Raw genomic sequence first — 14780 nt, 5'->3', positions numbered from 1 at the left:
TGGAGTGATGACCAGAGAGATACAGTGTTTGTTTTCTCCCTAAGTGAACAAGCTGTACACTCTCTGTGGTCATTAGCAGGGGTGAGACTTTAGGGTCCAGGAATAAAACAGATTAAGCTAAAGATCCTTAGTTGTTGCCTTACTCTAATGTGGCTGCACGTGGTTCACTGAGTGCCACATGTAATGACGGCATGACCTACTCATGACAAATAAACCACTTTCCTAAAACCACTCATGAGTGGATCAAGGACATGTACAACTGCAACTCCTTATGAACAGATTTTCTGCCTTTTAATAAACAGGAAATCAATAACTTACATTCTTCAGGTAGCCTTTTTCACACTATCATTATGAAAAATATACTATTTTTAGAAATTATAAGGACACATATTACTTGTACATGTAAAAATATGAAGTATGAAAACACAAAAGATTGTACCAAAAATACAATGAACATAATAAATATCTTTAGCTTAGTGGTTTTAAGGTGAAATTTCTTGTTTAAAGAGGAAAAAGAAAACTATAAGATCCCTTTTCATTATTTGACAGCCATTATATTGTGCAAGTTAAAGAAAAAAACTGTCCACTTTAAATCAAAGCTCTGAAAGGGGAATGTCTTGGTTTCACAAATGAAGAGTTGAATTTATAAGGAATAAAACAAATTGCTGCTTAACTGAACACACTCAGGATTTGCTGCTGCAGCATTACTTGGTCTGATGTGAGCTCATGCAAGCAAACTTTAGGCAGATATTATATTATATTATACGATGGACATTACTAAGGCAGTTCTGTGACTTTTCTCTTATATTGCTGCTGTTACAGTGTTTCAACATTTATCCCTTAATTAGAACTTGTGGCCACCATTAGGCAAAAGTTACATTGTCTCGCTCTACTATAAATAACTGACTACAAAAGTAGCTCATATGACAGTAAAGTGACAGATGTGTGCAAAAACTATCTCCTTCAACAACCAGCTCAAATCTGTTCTACATCAAGTGGAAATGTGGGACTGGTCTATTGCTCAAACTGCAGCTAATATTGATGCTTTCCTGTGTGTAAATGCAAAAATTCGAAGCAACTTTTTCTCAGTAGTCATACTTTGCAACAAAACATTTTTCATTGCACGTTTTTGAAATGCCCCTCTCACCACCAACTGTAATCCCAGTGGGAGGGTTAAACAAAACAGGGAAATTCAGTGAGGGTCCCCCAGCTGCTTCCACCCCTCCCTAAACATTGTGATACAAATCTGATAAAATCTGTGAGCGATGCACTGGAGGGAGCACAGAGGAAATGTGCACCGGACCATTGTATTTTTCTGACCTCTAGTAAACCACAGAGCTGGCCTCAACATGTGTACACACGGCTACTTCTACTACACCACACTAGAGGTGTTGAAACTATTTTTTTCTGAGATGCATCACTATGTGGAAGTGGACGATTCTGCATCGATGCAGTGACAGCACATTATTGATTATGGCCTCGTAATATTGCATTTTGATTTTCCAGCCATGGCTGGACAATAAAATTCTACAGATGAAGAGAACTTGCTGGTAGCAACATGTGCTGTATGGTAGCAGCGTCATTTTGAACTGTAAGAGAACGTAGCTAGCTGACTGCTTGAATGTATTGATGAAAAAGTAGCCATGTGCATTAATATAGAAAATTGACGATGCAATGCATGGAATCGAATCTAATAATTAATTTACACTATACGATAATCGTAATAATGGTGAGTCCAGTGAGAATGCACAGCCCGACACCACACCTACTTACTGTGTTCTGTTCTGTCTGTCGCTCCCTGACTTGAAGCGTTTGCACTCATGATTACATTTTAAAGGTGTGCTTTAATTTAGACTAAGAATTTGTCCTGTTAACTTCTTAAACGTTCCCTTTTTATTCTCTTATCTTAAAAAAGAGACTTACTCACTCAATGAAACCTTGTCTTAATGCATTAAGGATGCTGACGTCACTGAGTGATCATCAGCTGATCCAAACAAATACCATCCAGACCCCTCAGATCATTCAGGCTGCATGCTGCAGCTGACTGCTCGTGCTACTTTCCCTCTCCACCAACCTCTTCCTGGCTTCTCTTTCAAAACGAAACTTGGCTACAATGGGTTCCTGCAGACTTTTCTGCCAAACACAGCTACATGAACACTTGTACAAATAAACTTTACAATTCTCAGTGGGAGTGTTCCTGCTGCTGCAGTCTTCATTGATGTTAAAGTGGATTTCCTTTTATTCTGCCTGCGTCTTGGCCTTAAAGCAAGGACAAAGGGCCAGAGGATGTTGATGCTACATTCTGGACCAACAGAAAAGCTTTCCAAAGCGAAAGGTTTAAACAGGCATTTGTGCACACCCCAAAACTGTTACAGCTAATCCCAGTGTGATCCATGCTGTCTGCCGCCCAGCAGCTAACACACCATTTCGAGGGAAAGGGGTACTGCTTCTGTCAGTGTTTTCATTTGTCTCTGTGATCCTTTGCTCTGTAAGATGATAAGTTTTCACCACTTTGGTGTAGTCTTTCTCTTTGGAAACACACTGGTAGCCGCCGTAGTGCACCTGCTCCATATTGGGGATGAGGTGCAGGCAGTTGGACTGCATTTGCAAACAAGGGCTGCTCTGGCCTCCATGCTCCCAGGTGTACTCAGCGTGGTAAGAGTCTATAGGACAGGACAGATAGAAAGGGACACCCAGGGGGACCGAGTGAGTCGTCCCCAAATCCAGTGGTAATGGTGACACTGTCTCTCGTCTGGTCCGGTTTACCTGTTTTTGTTCTATAACAGAAAAGTAGATAGATTAGAGTAGTGTTTTTCAGCCTTTAGTGTGTCTGAATAACAGCCTCATCATTAGTTACCTTCAACTGCTGAAGGACACACACTTTTGTTCCCATCAGTGACATTCTGAATGCTCCCACTGTGAACAAAAGCAAAAGTTCCAACAGGTGCATTTCCTCCAAAGAGATGAAAGACTTTGAGGATTATCTGTGTAATACTGAAAGAAAGGTTGAATTTCTAAATGTTTTTCCCCATCTTTGCATCAACATTTCATTCATTTTAGGTATAAAGACTAAATAACATGCAGAGAGCAGCTGTTTAAACAATGTTGACTGTAATATGTTGTAATATGATAAGGCTTTGCACAGTATGTCAAAAGTCTACTGTAGGGTCTGTTGTTCACACTTACGGGAGAGTTGGGGTGCATCCGGAGTTGGTCCAGGCACAGTACGGGTCCCGGGCCAGGACACAATCTTCACAAGACTTGATCTCCTGACACCTCTGGAGGTCTACGACAGAAATCTTCTCCGAAAATCCCAACACTAACTTTTTCTGAGTTAAAGGAGAATGTAACATAATATTACTTTAAATCTGCATTAAAAGATTATTTGCCCCTTTGGTGCAATACAAGAAGCTGTAAACACAACATATAAAGTTGGTAAGGGGAACATGCTAGCATTTTTTTATGTCTATTAGTACACTGAACACATGAAGCAAAATTTGCATTCGGAGTTTCTGTTGTATGCAAGTCCCATATTTCCTTCCTTTAGCTCACAAGAGAAATTAGTCTGCTGTTAAATGCTGGTCAAGTTGCTGACTTCTTCTGCCTTCTGAAACTTGTTGCCTGTTGTGGCTGGAAATTAGGTTGATGGGGGCCATAAGACTGATCAAAAAATTTTAAAACGCTCTGTAGAGCTGAGAGAATCTGCAAAGTCGGGTAATAATTTCCCATGGCATTGATACTGTGAGCAACTCCTTTCACACAACAGTTATTTGAGCACGTTAATATCCAAATATTGATCAGTGCAGCTTTAAAATATGAAATTGTGAGGAATCAGATTGCACTGATGTAAAAACAACACTGCAATCTATAATGCATGACATTAATTTTAAATACCTTTTTGGAGTCGAGCGTCATTGATTGAAGGGGGGAGCGGCTGGAGAGTTGGGTTTCAGAGATGATGAAAGGTTCTGACCCGGCCTCTAAGACTTTATGGATCATCCCAGAGTCTGTTGGAACAGCACCATTAGCATAGTGAGTGTTGTTATTTTTGGAGTGACGCTGTATTTTTAGCCCATTGTCCCACGCAGAGGTTACAAACAATGCACGATTACACGCCAGATCAACAGGGAAGAACAAAAGATACACACAGTTAAACAAAGTACGGAAGTATAGCAGGGTATTTCCTCCTACCCAGAACATACCAGTGGCCAGAAGCAGGATGTTATACATGTGCTGGTCTGCAGCTTCAATCTGGTCCACAACTATTTTGGTGTAGTTGTGGCTGCTTACATAGAATGGAGCTGCATAATGCTCAGAGTGCACCCAGTCAGTCATCTCTGGGTAATCCTTCACCATGTTGATAGTGGCCAGCGGCAGCATCCTGCTGTTTTTTACACACTGAAAAATATGTGCAAATACAGTTTTTTTTTTTTATAAAAAGGACCAGTGTGTAGGATTTAGTGGCATGTAGTAGTGAAGTTGCAGACTGCAACAAACTAAAGACTGCTTTCCTTAAGGTTTATTTATGCTCAACATTAGATATGTACATGGAGATGTAAAAGAGTTAAAAAGGCACTTCATTATTGAGTTATATTTTTTCATTTTATTTAAATATTCTGTATTTGTGTTTGTCTCTGCCCTCTAGGATGCGAAAAAGATGCATGGAAGTATGAGGTCAGTGACGTTTTTAATGTTTAAAATGGATGCATCTATTTTTGTAAATAAAGAGAGTATAGATGAGCCCTTACCCCTCCCTATGTTGGCCCTCAGGTGCTATAAAAATCTAAAAGACCCTCTCTGGAGCCACTGTTTAGTCTGTCTATTTCTGGGCTACTGTAGAAACGTGGCGGTGCAACATGGCGGACTCCGAGGAGAAGCATTCTCTCCCTATGTAGATATGAGGGGCTCACTCTAAGCTTATGAAATCAGTTTTCTTAGATTATACACTAGTGAAAAAACAAAACAATGATTACATTCCATTTCTGCAAAAATATTCACCTAAATTCCTCACATTGGTCCTTTAAAAGTAGTTTGTATACTGCAGGAAATGGGAACATAAACTGAATGTTTGTAGGACACTCAGGTTGAGTGGACGTCTTCAGGTACATGAAACTGAAGGCATGTGAAGTTGTATAAAAACAAACCAGTGAAACATTTGCGTAAGCTATAAACTGAATAGTTTGGAGAGGCAGAACTTCCTTTCCAAGACGTAGAAACAGCCTCTTTTAAGGAACCACAACTTATGAGTCACTAAACTGTTTACTATAACGAGAGAAAATTGAGCAAATCTACGTATGCAGGGCCCCTTTAGTTCCTTAACTACAAGACTCAAATAGACCTCACTAAACTTACGATGGTTATCTACAGATGGAAACACTGAAGCACATTTGATGGGAATACAGACACATTTTCCACATTTCTGCCCATTTATGTAACGTGCCTGTGTTGTTTTTAGCCCACACCCTTACTCAGTGACATGTGATGTACAGTAGACAGCCCACAATAAAAATAAAGTGATGCCAAAATATGTAAGAGGGCTGGAATCAAAAATAAAACCCTTAGGGGAAGTGGTGTCCCTGTAGAGAATAGCAATAAAACACATGGTTACCGTTCCAGGCCTCGGTGTGGGAATGTCTTTATCATAGCCCTTGAAAGCTGAGTTCTCAAATACTTCTTCTATCTTTTCTATTGAGTAGATGCAGACTGCGGTGGCATTCCTAGAAGAGAAATAGATAACTGAAGTTAGCATAAAAAATACTGTTTTTACAGAGGTTAAGATTATGATGTTGTCCCATTGCTTCATTCTGTTTTCTGTTGGCTAAAGATTTTAATGATTGTAATTTTTGGCATATGACCCTGGAGAACTGAGTAACCTCTGAAAGTTTGGCCAAAGTGGGTGTGGTACTCACAAAATGGAACATTGATGCAACCCTTCAATCAAACTTTGTGCATCTGACAAACCCTCCATTACACTTATAAATTACACCATTACCAGATTAGACATAACAACCCTGCCAGTGTTACAGAGGAGCAGTCGAGTGCTAGAAGGGCTGCTCATACTACTCATTTGGGACCGATAAATTATTGGCCTGGCCCCATCTAGAGCCAGTTTTTAGTCTGTCCTCTTGGCTACTGCAGAAAGAACCAACTTACTGGATAACATTCCATTTCTGGCAATATAACCCCCTAAATCCTACACAGTGGTGCTTTAAAGGAGATGCATGTGACAGAGCATATCTATGATCCAGAGTCTGATGGGATTGGCTGACTGGCTGATTGTCTGATCGGATTGGCCAGAATTGCCAGCAAACAGCTCTCAACATGGCTGAGCTGGCGCCAGCAGCTAACAGTGCTAACAACTGCTGACAGAGCTAATGGTGTTAACCTGGGGAGTCAGAGGGTGAACAGTACGCTTCAGTGATGACTCCATTTCGCCACTGTGGGTCGGGACGGCCTTATCAGTGTCAACTACATGAGTACAGTGAAGAGCGACAGTGACTAGTTAGCCAGTGGGACACACTCAAAGGGACACGTGCATGTGAAGTAGCACTGTCCAACACAACAAACACCAGAGAAGCTTTCTTTTTTTTAATTTACTTTGTGTTCATTTTTGGGTCATTTCTTAATTTTCTTATTGCCTTCTTTCCATGTTTTTTTGAAAGAAATCTAACCAATTTGCACCAGTTTCAGATGGTTAAAGACAGTAATATTGGCCGTCGATTAACATGATTTTTAAAAAAAGTTGTGTACATTAACACAGACAATGTTACTTTTGATATATATTTTTTTCTAAAACATGGTTGTCATGTGGCCAATCTATTCTTCTTGGTGTTTGTTATTATATTACATAAAGATGGATATATAAATATACTGTGTAGGTGAAAACAGATGGGCCATTGTTAGTTTTGTCTCCATGGAAAAGAAAACCTTTCAAAATGCTGATCTTTCACTTTGAAGTGGGGGCCACTGTTTGTGTCCCTGTCAGCATGTAGCTGGGGGTGGTTGCGTAGGTGCTGATAATAAAGGAAGGAAACATGTCTAACCAGCTGCTGGTGAAAAGGGCATAGACTCTTGTCTTTTGCCAGTCCTCAGCATGCATCACATAGATGTCCTGAAGACGGTTGAAATACAGCGACTCTTCTGGGAACCCGCAGACGAGCCGAGCCTTGAGGAAGGATGTCCAAATGTTCTGGAAGAATCTTTTTGACCCGCCTTCATCTACCTGCAAAATCAAACCGATAAATCAAACCAGGGAGACACTCTTTCACTTTTGTTTGCAAACTGAAATTCATCAGGGTAATTTGATAGGACTGTCATTACATGAACCACAACATCTGAAACTAAACACCTAACCACATTTAGGGCAAGTCTTGATGTCAAGAGTGTTGAAAAGATTCTATTTCACCACAAAAATAGCACGCCAGGTTAGTTAATATTATAGCAGTCACATGAGGCCTTTTACTGCAAAACAGGCTTATTTACTTTTGATACTTTAACTACAAGATACTAACAATACTAATTACTTTTACCAAAGTAGTTTTTTTTTAAACCTGGAGCAACATCTGTTTTCTTGTGCTGCCTTTCATAAGTATTTAAACCTTTGAATCCTGAGCAAACAGGTGCGTTTTTTGTTCAAAAACATGGTAAAAAGGCAATTATCAACATGATGAGAAATCTTCCACATACTACAAATTGAAACGCTAGGGAAAAACTTTTATTATCATAATTATTTATTTAAGTTACAAGGTAGATTTATTATCATTTTCTTAAACATGGTTTAAGAAAAGATTAAATTAAAGTTCACCCTAAATCCTGCTACATCTTTTTGCCGTCGAAGGAGCTGAGGAGTCTCACAGCCTGGGAAAGAAGCTGCTCTGTAGTCAGGTGGTTCGGCAGCGGATACTTGCACTTGCAGATGGGAACCAGTGATTTTCTGGGCAGTTTTAATACCCGCTGTAGAGCCTTCCTGTCCTGGGCCGTGCACTAACCATGCCAGTTTGTGATGTTTCCAGTCAGTATGCTTCCTATTGCTCCTCTGTAGAAGTTAACCAGGATCTTGCATCAAAGAGAACTGTTTAAATGGCGGTGGCCTTTCATTTCCTTTGTCTGGAAAATTAAGGAGGGGTCACTGCAGGAGACACTTTCATAAAACATTCACATTAATCTCTGCTTTAGTGTCCCACAAGCCAGTGTCTGCTTTATTCTAATGGAAACTGGAAGTAGGAAGTCATCGTGTGTGAGCACATCATGGAAAAATGTATTCATTTATGTCCTGCATTATTAATCTAATAAAAACATGGATGACAGACTTTGTTCTGTTTGGCTGATTTGTGTTGCTGTTATTCTTGGCTGCATCTCCTTTACAAAAGAGATCTTTGATCTCACGGAGAAAAACCTAGTTTAAGGCGAAATATTAAAAAAAACAATGTTTTCATTCATGTGTAAAGTCATAGTTTCAAAGTTCATTCTTGACCTTGGGAAAATCAGCTGACAAAATAATCTTGCCTCAAGGTCCATGTAGAAGGTCTGCCAGTGCTTTTGATCATATTACATGACCTTCATCAATAGTTTACACTCTTAACTCCCACTGAGGGCCCTGCTGGTGCCTTCATACAACCAGACCAAAGCAGAGGCGAGGGATAACTATTGATATTATTAATACTAGTAGGGTACATTCAAGTTTCAACACAATACAATATTGTATTTTTTTTGGACAATGATACAATATTTGCTGAGATCACAAAGTCTGCAATAATATAATTGTAAGATGAAGATTTATTTTTGTAAAGATTTATTTCATTTGGTAGATAACATTATTCTACTCTCTGATTTATTCAGATAAAAAAAGATGATTTCATCAGTAGTCAGTGCATATATTATATTGTATGCTTGCCTTTAAGTTAAAATTAGGAACTACATAAAGTGGTGCACCTTCTCTCTGAGGTAGAGGATGGTTTAGATCGCAGAGTGATATGAGAGATGTGAAGTGACAGTTCACCTTGCTGTGTGTTCAGCATTCAGCATTCAAGCATTCAGCTTATGAATTTGAGGCTGAAAAAAGGCAGCCTTACATGATTTTTATTTAATTCCATAAAAAGCCTGCAATTGATAGGAGACAATATAAGTTAATATCTTTTTTGTCTTTTTCTTGACTGCTCACCATATCTGCATGGCACTAGGCTGCTGGAACTGTTTGAGTCTTTTGGAAGGAGGTGGCTTGGACAGAAATTATGAAACAGGCGTGGCATGGGGATTTCAAAATAAAGGTCTATCTTTAAGATGAAGATACGTATCAATGGTTGACTTCACATTGAGAAATATTGAACCGTTGATCATTGAAAAGATTTATCAATCCATTTCGATGTGACGTTACACTCCAAATTAATACTAACACTATCTTAAAAAGGAGGAATTTATAACCAGAAAACAGAGGTATTACAGATCCAGGCACCCGGAGTGGTTTAAAAAGCATAAAAGGCCTTTAATTCATAGAAACTTTAAAAATACACCAACGTGTATGGCTTTGCACCTTCCTCAGGGTGTTGTGACGAACAGAGACAAAGAGACTGATTATAGTTGCAGTGGCCTTGGGTGTGCACTGGTGAAAGCAACAAAACATCTTTTTTTCTGGCCTCTTGGAGCATAACATGTGTTCTTTTTAAGTGTTCCCTTCCATGAGCACCAGTGGTTTGAGGGACACCAGAAGTGCTCCTGCTGCCTCTCTTCTTTAATACAATGTCTTTTTTGAATATTAATACTGGCATAATTAAGATTAAAGAGGTTTGCGGGGGATTTAATATAGCAGTCTAGTAAGAGGGGAGTTTCACTGATATAAAATACTTCACTGAGCAGCGTACCTTACAAACTCTGGCAACCCTCGATATCCAGGGGTCGGCCTCCGGGTTGTGATCCGAGTTCTTTTCACGGAAAAAGATGTAGATTTTCTCGTTGTCGGGGTCTTCCCTCCGCCTCACCCAGGACGCAGAGATGAATGTGGGCTCTGTGAGAGAGAGGAGGACATGTTTACCAAACTGGCTCACCGTTTACAGTGCAGTGCCATGTCAGCAGCAGGCAAGTGCTATGACAGCACTTGGACATGAGACCAAAACAGGAGATAATTAAAGTGCACTCAGGAGTGGACGGAACAACAAGGACTGAACAATTTCAAGACAAACTGATACTAATCAGGTGCATCATATACTGTTAAGTCTTGCGATTTCTTTTTGAATTCATCCTACATTATAAACAGACCCACCTGAGACCCAGTTGTCATACATCCAGACATTAGTTCTGCTGCCAGCTTTCCTTCTGAACTGTAATGAGCTTCCATCCACATCCAAAGGTGCTGCTGAATATAGATCCCCCTCTAAAAATAGCAAAGATGCATCACATTAACACAAGCGCAAGATGTTCAATTATTGAGTATATTTCTGTGAAAGTGCTTTGCGAACTCTACTATCACACATGACTTGATGGGGTTACATAATTCTGCAGCTCTGAGTCACATTTTTAAATCTTCAAAAACACGGACTGGTGCACGGTGGTGCAAGAAGAGGGTGTGTTAACATACCGACCGTGAGGGAGATGGAGTTATGTGTATAAACAAATGGAGAGATGCCCGTCCCCTCGTAGCTCTCCACTATTTCGTTTGACTGGTTGTTCACTGAAGAAAACTGCAGAACCACAGAGAGTCAACAGAGCATTAAGATGATTAGATGTGATGGAAGAATATGGAAACACCAGCCACCCAACAGCCTGCTGAAATTCCAGACATGGTGCTAATTAAAGTTTAATCAGAGCCACAGCCATTACACCCAAAAGCTGCATGCTTTAATCAGCTTTGCCCCGCTGCTCCAGTAAATGCAGTGTGTCAGACAGATGTGACACATGTTCATGAGGGATCGACAGATTATCAATAAAATTAATTAATTAAAAAGTGCAAAGAACGTGTCAGCATGAGAGGAACTTTTATTTTGTAAATCCTCAGGGAGCCTCTTTTATTCTAAATCTGTATCTTTTATTATGTTTATGTATTTTATTGCTCTGTAAAGCACTTTGAATTGCCTTGGTGTATGAAATTTGCTTTACAAATAAAGCTGCCTCGCCCTACCTAAATTTTCGCTTGCAAAAAAGCAAAGAAAGTACTTTTTGCAACATTAGCCCAATATCAGTCAACCCCAAATATTCAGTGACGTATGCAAACACTCACCAGCTTCCAACACTGCGGTTTGTGTCCATTGGTGCCGCAGACAAACATGCTGTCCTGAAACTTCTCAATCACGGTGATGACATTTTCACATCGGCCCTACAAATACAGAGGCAGTTATTGCACAGAACTGATTCATTTAATCGTTCTCATGTCATTGCTAAACTCATAAATCATCACTGTGCAGTTACTAACCTCCTGGCACTGTCGGTACCCCAGGGCTTTCAGAGGAAATCTCTGCAGGGGGCACATCAATTAGCAGACAAATTAACAAAGTTTTCACTTGAGGACAGTTTGAAATAAAATGTTAAAAGATGGAATATTTCAAACCCCACTATATCACTTTAGTTAACTAATAAAGACATATAACTAACCAATAAAGAATGTCGTACCTAAAGCTCTGCCAAAAACACCAGGTGTTTTTAGTGATAACTATTTGAAATAGTTGAATGATAGATAAAAACGAAAAAATCTGAGAGATTTTCTTTCTCTGGTGCTTTCTCTGGCAAAAACAACTCCACTCAACATAATAACTTCTTCTTAAGTAGCTTCAGCTGCTCCTGACACAGACAGAGTATCCATTAAAGCAATGAAGATCTATATGTCTGTCTTATGGTCACAACCAAGGCCACATGTGCATTAATTTCTTGGAAAACAATCAACAATCATCTGCTCATTAATCATTCATTCTTGTGGACTTTGAAACAGAGGTCGCATTTTCTGACTTTTCTGGATTATCACATTATAAAAACTTTCAAATGCTACGAGACAGTGGCAGCCACAAGGGTGGACTGGGGGGGGCTGCTTTGCCCGATTGGAGAAAATAATTGGATGTCGACATTACTGTCTTTTAAGAGGCTGTCACACGCTCATTTTTAAGCTAGCATGAATCTTCTAGTATCTTGCGAAACTAGACAACCTGATACATCCATTGGACCATGTTGGTGCCATGTCAGCATAGCTTGTCAAGGAGGGGGCTAAATACTGCTCCAAAATTAGGCTACATTTTTTCAAGGGAACAGAAGGCGTGGCCATTTTTTTATATGGGTTTCTTGAACTCTTCTCAAGATATAAGTATTTGAATAAAAATGTTTGTTTTTGTTTTTAGTTGTAATAATTATAAGAACTATGCCCTTTTTTTCTTCTTGCTTGAGTGCCCGCCCACCAAAATGTTTGTGCTCAGCACTGGGCGCCACTGTCACCAGGGTCTGTCTGTGACATGTGCTCACCATAAGCAGTTAATAAGCAGCTCCTTCAGACGTGAAACTATATGTTAGCTTTGTTGGCTTTGAAAGAGCAGAACTGTCAGCGGGCGCTGCCAGACCAGACTCCTGTAACAATGGCTCTGCGACAGCCATCTGCTGCAGTATAGCATCTAATTATGACCCCAGCTGCGTCATAAACTCCACTGCCACTGTCATGAACCAGAAATCCAGCTGAGAGCCCATCAATTAAATATAGGAGGAAGAGTAAACAGGCAACTGCATGGACTGCACATGATAAAATAAACTAAATAAAAGAATCTATGGAAATAGTTTGAACGCACCCACCTCTATAACATGATAGTCACCCGCATCAAGTTTAAAGACAAAATCAGTCCCTCCAACGTACATCTCGTCAGAGTCCTCATGATAGAAAAGCACGCTGTGGTTTTGATGGACTTGGTATTTAAATCCACCACTGAGTATATCTAAGGAGCAGAGAAGAATCACATTATTATATTTCATATGGGGTGAAGTCAGGTAATGTGGGACATCAGATAAAATGGGACAAATAAGGTTTTACATCTTGGGCTCTTTAAATTTTAGCATGCAGTTACCATATATGTGATTGAGTTGTTTTTACAAATGTGCTTTTTATGAAAACAATTGATCTGAGATAGCTCGTATGGGCACACCATAGATTCAAAAATCCACTAGTCACAAAACTTCCAAAGAAAGTCATATAATTTTCTCCTACAGCTAAAAAATACTGTAAATATTCCAGAATCCAGCCAGTATCAGACATTATTTGGCTTCTAGTCTAAAAATTTTTACAATACACTTTACTTATTATGAAAAACAGGATTTTAATGAGTACTTCATTTATTGTGGTAAAGAGGGACAAATAATATCAGGTAAAATAATACATTTTCTGCAGTGAAACCAGCATGTTTTTGGGCTTCCATGGTGTCCCACCCAGTCACATTTAAGACACTTGTCACATATTTTCACACATTTCACACATTGTTTTTTTAATTACACCTTGAGTCCACCTCAGCCACAGCAGTCTAGAATAAGCCTTAATTGTTACTCACATGCAAGACTAAAAACATGTCAAATGCAGACAATGTGGCACCAAGGAAACAGTTAGAAATACAACAAGGAAAGCAAGGCATAAAAATTGGACAATTAAAAAAAATTCACAGGTTACATAATGACTGAACTGTGAAATGGATTTTACTGTTGTCCAGTGTTACCATACCAGCTGTACCATTTTACCTTTCATGAAAGTGAGGTAGGGGTACTAAACGTGTTTGAGGATCCAAAGTTTCTCAATTATTTTACTTATATTTTCTTTGTAGAACTGTAACAGAGGACCATAATAAGTACAAAAAAGCAATACTTAAGGTAGTAATCAGAGTTGTATGTGGTTTTACTGGTAATCTACCAAAAAATGTCTCATTTTACCTGAATTTACACTCTGACCTTGAGAGATATGGTGGTCAGACTGAACCATATGGATGACTGTATCGTGCATAAAACATTACAGAGTCTATCAGTGTGATCTGGTTTTCCCTCTGGACAGCAAAGTTAGGTCACCTAAACTGAACTAGATTTTAGCGGGCTTACACAGGATTTGAAGACAGGATTAACGTCGTAACTGACCTCTAAAAGTTTAGACATGAACACATCTAAAACACTGCAGCCGTCAGAAGAAAAGACAACTTACCTTTTTTAAAAAGTCTGGGACTGTTTTTAGATCCAAGAATTGGCGAGTTAAGGACAAGTTGAAGATCACCAGCAAGCAAAAGACACAGTACAACATATCGCCTCATTTTGCGCCTCAGCGGGTGAACATTTCTGTTACATCTGCATGTGTGAGCAGTTTGTAATTTCTCTCTCTGATCGCAGAATAACGAGCAGGAAAAAGAGCAGCCAGGTGCCTTCTTCTCACCGGCGAGGTAACAAATGACGTCCAACCTCCAGAGCACATTTTAATGCTGTGTGTGTGTGTGTGTGTGTGTTCCCCACCAGCCAATAGGCTTCGAGTCTGAGCCGCATTGATTGTGGGTGGCGCTTTTTCCTTTTTTTTTTTTTTTTTTTAAATTTCCGTTATAGATATATCATATAATTCTAACAAAAATAACAATAATAATAATAATAATAATAACAAAGAAAACAACTATTATCTTACATCAAGAGATAAAGGGAACACAGAAAAAGAAGAGAACACAGAAAAAAGAGAGAAAAAATAAACAAGAATAAAGATATTTACATCAAAATATCTGGAGGCCTCTTAGGCCTACTCCACTTGCATTTATGAATATAAACATATATAAAATTAAAATATTTAAAATAAATGCATGACTTCT

At 39.2% G+C, this 14780-nt stretch overlaps 1 protein-coding gene across 1 annotated transcript; it reads right to left on the bottom strand.

Moving 5' to 3' along the window:
- Window positions 1-266: 266 nt before the first annotated feature.
- sema7a (semaphorin 7A) lies at window positions 267-14375 on the bottom strand. The gene is made up of 14 exons (XM_042496178.1): window positions 14138-14375; window positions 12757-12896; window positions 11402-11443; window positions 11210-11305; window positions 10571-10673; window positions 10256-10366; window positions 9858-10000; window positions 7044-7222; window positions 5609-5717; window positions 4203-4398; window positions 3895-4007; window positions 3187-3329; window positions 2858-2916; window positions 267-2777 (listed from the first exon to the last, which is right to left on the bottom strand). The coding sequence occupies exons 1-14, from the start codon at window positions 14241-14243 to the stop codon at window positions 2338-2340; spliced, it is 1980 nt and encodes a 659-aa protein (XP_042352112.1). The 5' UTR covers window positions 14244-14375; the 3' UTR covers window positions 267-2337.
- Between the last annotated feature and the right edge of the window lie 405 nt (window positions 14376-14780).

This window comes from Plectropomus leopardus, chromosome 11 (genome assembly GCF_008729295.1).
Source record: "Plectropomus leopardus isolate mb chromosome 11, YSFRI_Pleo_2.0, whole genome shotgun sequence".
NCBI lineage: Eukaryota > Metazoa > Chordata > Actinopteri > Perciformes > Serranidae > Plectropomus > Plectropomus leopardus.
The sequence above is the reverse complement of the archived record's forward strand: the minus strand, read 5'-3'. Positions and strand labels throughout refer to the sequence as shown.